General features: G+C 31.5%; 1 protein-coding gene across 1 annotated transcript; it reads right to left on the reverse strand.

Annotated features, from left to right (window-relative positions):
• Positions 1–2,712: 2,712 nt before the first annotated feature.
• On the reverse strand, positions 2,713–5,765 carry LOC112513440 (serine/threonine protein phosphatase 2A 57 kDa regulatory subunit B' theta isoform-like). The gene is made up of 3 exons (XM_025119708.1): positions 5,649–5,765; positions 3,593–5,236; positions 2,713–3,238 (listed from the first exon to the last, which is right to left on the reverse strand). Exons 2-3 carry the CDS (start codon positions 4,799–4,801, stop codon positions 2,870–2,872), a joined length of 1,578 nt encoding a protein of 525 aa, XP_024975476.1. The 5' UTR covers positions 4,802–5,236; positions 5,649–5,765; the 3' UTR covers positions 2,713–2,869.
• Positions 5,766–6,955: the final 1,190 nt, after the last annotated feature.

The raw sequence follows: 6,955 nt of genomic DNA on the forward strand, positions 1-6,955 counted from the left end.
TACTTTATTAACAATATTAATGTATAATTAAAATTTAATTAACAATTAATTTTTAATTTTATATTAATTAATATTAGTAATACTTAAATTTTATTAATATCTAATAGAAATGAATAATAATTAATATTAATGAGAGCTATAATTGGTAAAAATGACAAATAAGGTACCAAAATACTTTTCCAAGCAATTTTTTCATAAGTTAGCTTATGTACATTCAAACGTATATTATGTGTACAAAAAATAAGTTAACTTATTTTTACCAAACAATATTTAAAAGATGGACGGTTCACACCATTTTCTTTAAATAGAAAAGTCAATAACAAAAAAAAAGTAATAAATAAAAGTTTGTTGATATTGATATTTTGGTGTATTTTTTAAGTTATGTTAAAATATTAATAATCTAATAATTAAAGATTTATAATTTTAATAAATATAAATTTATATATTTTTGTATACTTAATACTAAAAATGGAATAAAAAAATATATGTTTTATGGTAAAAAAAATTTACAATTTCATTGTTTATATTTAAAAAAATACGAAATTATTGGATAGAAAGGGCGATGATAAAGAGCGGACGACAATGGGACGATGAGAAAGGGCGATGAAATTGGATACGAGGGGTAACAACGATGTAGGATACTGGGATTTGGGAACGCTGAAACTGATATAGGCTTTTTTTTTTGTCCCTACAGTTTGCTAAAACTTGTTATTTTTGTCTTTATATTTTTGAAATTACAATTTCAGTCCTTATAATTTATAATTGTTTGTTATTTTCATCCTTATGATTTATAGTTTATTGTTGTTTTCATTCTTGTGGTTTATAATTTCATTGGTATTTTAACTCCTCATACTTAAAAGTAGGAGTTAGGGGTTGCTTATCGTATTTTTTTATTAAGTCATGTATGAATTAGTTGGTTTGTCTGTATAAATTTATCTGTTCGAATAAAAATATATTGTTGTTTCATTTTTTTCTGAATCAGTAGTCTGAAGGTAAATTTTGGGGCTGAATTTGGACAAATGACCTATTTGGATTGTGCGAATAAGCCTACATATTTTTCATTAAGCTGCAAGTAAACATCTCAGAACATTTGTCTAAATAAGTTCAATTAGCTATTAAGCCCATTAAGTCAAATGAGAACAACCCCTTAGTATCAATGATAAAAATTAACATTGAACTGTAAAGCATAGAGAGAAAAATCACATGGACAAAAGTCATATTAACAAACTACAGGGTTCTTTACTTAAACGCTTACTCAGTAAACATTTATCAAGAGAGATTTTAGTTCATCAAAACGTCATTGTATGCAATAATTTACCAAAAATTAAGCGCTTATGTGGTAAGGGTCATCATCTTCACTTATCGAGTAAGATTCCCGGTCTTTGACATCGTTCTTACCAGATAAGCTTACCAGTTATTCTTCCAATAAAATAAGTGACTCAACAAGCATTTATCAGATAAATTTTTGGTAAACAGTCTTGAAAATAACGAAAAAATAATTTATTCTTAAAATAATGAAAGTGATATGAAGATGGAAATATTTTATTGAAATAACTTGTAATATATAAATGTCCACCAAACATTTTTTATATGTACCGTACGTTACTTTGAAAGTCAAACTTTGACCAAAATAAAAATAGAATACAGTTTTTATTGCACAAGGTACAACCAAACCAACAAGAGCGTAAAGATCACCAGACTTGACCAATTTTGGGTACAAAGAAACCAACACGAAAGAAATGATGCAATTTTAACATATAATTTTATTAGATGTACACAGACCTGTTATCTATCTTAAATATAAATCAATTGTTTTTTTAACCAAAAGATTTGTTGCATAGTGGTTGAAACCGAGGAAGATGTGGTGGAATATCTCATCTGTCGTGGATTTAATTTATGGCGTCCACAACAATTGTGGTCAATGAGTTTTTATCAGCGTCGATGTTTTAAGGTTGTAATTTGTCGGGATTAGTTTGGAGATAGCTTGAAACACCGTTCTAAAAAAACAAACAAATTATTTTAGTAAAAACCAAATCGCCACTGTTTATTTCACTTAAATAGGATCTGGGATAGGATGTACACAAACCGTTCATCAATCGTGGTTTTCCCGAGTCATTTTTTTATAAAGGGGAAGGAGGAAAGTACAGGGAAGAAAAAATCTCGTATTTAAGAGTTTCTGAAAGAAGGAAACGAGCGGAAAGTGATACTGACTTTCGTCCCAAATGTAGGAAGAAAGAAATCATAAAACCAAATGGCATTTGGTCTAGTGGTATGTGAGTCATTTACCTCTTAGGAGGTCAAAAGTGAGGAGGGTATGTGAGTTTATTTGTTTTATTTGCCGTATATAAATATTATATATTTCAAAAAAATAATTAAATTAAATTATTTATAAAATAAATAACCGTATATTTGTAAAAAATAACAATTTTCCTTTCTTTCCTATTATTCTTTTTTCTTACCAAATTCAAGAACACGAGATTTGTAGATCATCTGTTTTCGTGAAAACAGATAAATTTTGTAAAACCAAACCTGTAAGATGTACATAGACTGATCATCTATTTTGAACAGTAAATCAACCATTTCCGTAAAAACAAATTAGCACAGTTTATTTCACTTGGACTAAAGTATGATAATAAGATATACGTAGACTTATCATCTACCGTAAAAAATAGAACGACTATTTTCATGAAAATGATAAATACACATTAAAGATCCAAGAAAAGGAGATGTAAATTTCATAAATCATCTAAAAACAAACAATAATTTCAAAATGGGCCAAATCGTATGTACACAAATTCTTGTTTCCTTCATTCGTAACGATTAACGACCTAAACCCGCAACAAAAACCGATCCCGAAAACGCTTGTTTTCTAGCCGGATGACGTAACATGGTTCGCGATCGACTTCTGAGACGAGAGCACCGGTTCGTTACTGCAACCCGACCCCAGAGCCGCCACCTCTTCAAGCCGTTTCCACGTGATTTCCCGTTTGGATTTCGTTTCTTCTTTGCGGGATTCATCTTCTTTAAACTTTCTCGAGCATTCTTCGAAGAGTTGAGGGTCGGCATCGGAGAAGATCTTTCGTACGTTCAACGTCAGGCTCTGTACGGCTTGATTCCAATGTGTTTTCGTGTTCCGTTCCAACGCCGGAAATATGATCGGCAATATCACTTTCCGGTTTTGTCGGATTAGGTTCTCGATATGATCATTGTTCCATAGGAACAACGCTCTCTCCGCCACCTGCAAATTCAAGAAACGGTTATACCAAAGGGTCATTCGTCCAACAGTATCCATATTACTGGTAAAATCCAGCTCAGGAGGTCAAAGGTTCAAACCTCATCAATAACAACAGAGTAACGTGTGAGAGTATTTGTCGTATATAAATATTATATATTAAAAAAATAAAGAAATAGTTACCAAAGGGTCATTAACCACAGTACATGGGTTTACTGATAGAGCCCAGTCTTTTTAACCAAACTAACCCTGTAAATCCCAATAGATTTGATTGACGAGATGCATGCAAAACTGATCTCTACCCCATATAGTGGATAAAGATATATAAATCTATATAACGATAACGGCTAAACGAGCTACCTGAAAGTGTGAACTGCTCAAGCAACGAGCGATTTGGCGAAACAACGGCACCATACATCTTTGAAACTCCGGAGGCTGCGTTGCTTCCAAAACCTCCTCGAGCTCGCTCAAAAACATCACTTCTTTCGAACTATTTGTGATCGGCCAATACTTCAACAAACCCCGGATAACCGTGTCCGCGAGTTTGCAATCTTTCTCGACGAATTGCGTGATGCAATACGATATCTGTTGATGATACATCGGTATACATTTCGGCTTGTGAAGCGGTATCAGAGCCCTAACGAGGAACAACTTGTGTTCTTCTTTCAATGGCAACGCGAAACCGTTGATAATGCTGCCCAAGATTTCCAAAAGCTCTGCGATCCCGTTATGTTTTTCGGTCTCGAAAACAAACCGAAAGAAGATATTGTTGATCGATTTCCTGATAAACGGCCGATGAACCATAAACTTTCCATACATTCGATGGAGGACAAATTTCAAATATTCACGCTCTCGTGGATCCTCCGAATCGAACAAATCTAGCCATTTTAGAACAAACCCGTGATCAATGTATCGTTTAGCGAGCTTCGGATCGGTTTCCGGTGATGCTACGAATCTTAGAACGAATTCATAGATCAGTTGGAGATGGGGCCAAGATGGATCCATTGACGGTTCTTCTTCTTCACCATCGAAAGTTTCCAACACTTTGTTGTCTCGAGGCTGAGGAGTAAGTCTTCGGAAGATGTTTACAGAAACCATCTTCACGATTTCTTGCATAATGGTTTCCGAAAACTTCCCATTTACCGCAGAAACATAATCAACGAGTTCAGCCAAAGTTTGTCGTTTGATCTCCTTTTCTTTCAAGTTCTTCGTTGGATCAGTAAAATCAAACACCACACAACATAAATTCAGCTTTCTGATGAACAAATTCTGCTTTTCGGAGGTTGGAACGTCTTTAAAGCTAGGCAAAAGCTCGTAGGTGTCGGAAACTAGCGAACGGCCATTCGATTTTGAATTTTGAGATTGGAGAAGCTTACTGTTCGTGTGAATTAGGGCATTCGAGGGATGAACGGATGGAGCATTCGAGCTGCTAGATCGAGTATTTGCTACATCATTGTTGTTCCTTGAACTTGTTGACGTATTTGAAGACGAATTCGAGTTTCCTCCATCTCGATTCTCGCTAGATTTATGGGGCTTCCGTGGGAGCCGATTAAATATCTTATTGATCATCACTTAAACAAGAAACTTGGATTTACTTGATACCCTAAACCCTAAATACTAAATCGAATGCTTTCTTATCAAGAACAAAAGTTGGGATTCTTATCAAATCATCCCAAAGAAACACATGATTTTGAAACTACTGGATTTTCTTGATACATAAACCCTAAACACTAAATCGAATGCTTTCTTTATCAAGAACAGAAGTTGGGATTGATAATTTGATATCAAATCATCCCAAAAAAACACATATCTTTTGAACCCACTTGGATTTTCTTGATAAAACCCTAAACAATAAACAAAATGCTTCTTATCAAGAACAGAAGGTGGGATTGATATCAAATCATCCCACAGAAACACATCTTTTTGAAGCCAATTTCAAGAAATCCCCTTTAAATCAAGAAAAAAGATCCTAATTTAACTTAAAAAGTTAAATCAAGACTTCTCCTGCAAGAAATCAAACAAATTCAAGAATCAGAAAGAAGGCAAAAAAGAACCCAATAATGCTGAAGTCATAAAAGCAAAGCTTAACATATAAACTATACACAAATTTCAGCTCATCAAGAACACACAACTCTTTGATAGCAAGCCTTTTGGAGTCAAGCTTCAATTGAGAAGGGTTTCTTTCTTGAATCATGATAACTAATCAGAACCGTTCATTTAGACAAAAACACAAACAAGATCTGGGCATGATCTAGAACACCCACATACCATTCATCATCAACAAGAATAAACCAAAATTAACAGAAGAAAAGAAGGGCGAACAGAGTTAAAGACTCAGAACAATCAAAAGATATCGTTTTTTGGTACAGAATCGATGAAAAAGTAGCATAAATTTGAAGAAAGATAGAATACTTACGTGGGGTTTTTGTTGAGAAGTGGTGAAGAAGGATGTGAGGAAGGAAATCAAGAACAAAAAGGGTAGAAGAAGATGAATCTTGGATCAGTTATATGAATTTGAAAACGATCTAAATTGAGGAGAAGATGAGAACAAGAAGAAGGAGAGAGAGAGAGAGAGAGAGAGAGAGAGAGAGAGAATGGGTTATAAAAGAAAGCGATCTCTGGTTCTTGTCTAACCTGCTAAGAATTTAGAAAAAAGAAAAAGAGAAAAATATTATTAAAAATAAATAAAATTGCAGAAAACACTTTTTTCTCAATTTGTCCGCTATTTCTTTTTACTAAGAAGTCTATTTGTATAATATAACGAGATACATCTTGATTTTAATATTTTATTTTATTTTTTATCTTAATCAATGTTATAATATGGTTTTATGTGATTTTGAAAAATCGATGATGTTTTTATTTTTGAATAAAATATAAATTTGAATATATTATTAAAATTTAACAAAATTATATCGATATTAGTATCAAATTAACTATTTAAAATCCATCATTTTTTGTGTAATTTTTTAATTATAATTTAGTTTACGTTCAATAACGAAATAATTTATATTAGTTTTAATAATATAATTTACTTATAAAGATAATAGTTAATTATTTTATTAGAACTCGATAATTATCCTAATTATACTTTGGATTTTTTTATATTTTAAAATGAGATGTTTATTCTCTATTTGATTATGTTTATCCGCAATTAATTACACGAATTCAAACATAGAACTTTAATAAGTTGTATTTATGTATAATTTATTTGTAATCTTGAATTTTAAGTAATATGCATCAATATACAGTATTTCATGCATAAAAATGATTTTTAAGAGTTTTTTCAAATGATTTATAATATAGTATAAATATATATATTTAGATTGTAAGGGTATTTGTAAAATATAGCGAGATACAACTCGACTTTAATATTTTGTTTTATTTTTTGTCTCTATCAATTTTATAATACGATTTTATGTGATTCAGAGAAAAAAAAGGATAATGTTTTTATTCTTGAATAAAATATAAATTTAAACGAGTTCTTATTTTTGGGAAAATTGCATCAAAATGGAATCAACTTTCACCTAAATCTTATTTTGGGGAACCAACTTTCAAAATCGTCATTTTGGGGAACCAACTTGCACCTGATTCCTATTTTGAGAAACCAACTTGCAAAATAATTATAGAAAAATAACTAAAATTCATTTTTTTTTCCAAAATTTAATACAATAAAATCTATTTTTCATTTCAAATCTCGTTTTTTTTAATTCATATATCAAATTG

Source organism: Cynara cardunculus, assembly GCF_001531365.2.
Source record: "Cynara cardunculus var. scolymus isolate 2C chromosome LG 5, CcrdV1, whole genome shotgun sequence".
Taxonomy (NCBI): domain Eukaryota; kingdom Viridiplantae; phylum Streptophyta; class Magnoliopsida; order Asterales; family Asteraceae; genus Cynara; species Cynara cardunculus.

Coding starts and splice junctions, on each gene's coding strand:
- LOC112513440 (XM_025119708.1), bottom strand. CDS start 4,801: ATGATCAATAAGATATTTAATCGGCTCCCACGGAAGCCCCATAAATCT. Junction 3,239..3,592: donor TGAGCAGTTCACACTTTCAG/GTAGCTCGTTTA, acceptor TTGAATTTGCAG/GTGGCGGAGAGAGCGTTGTT.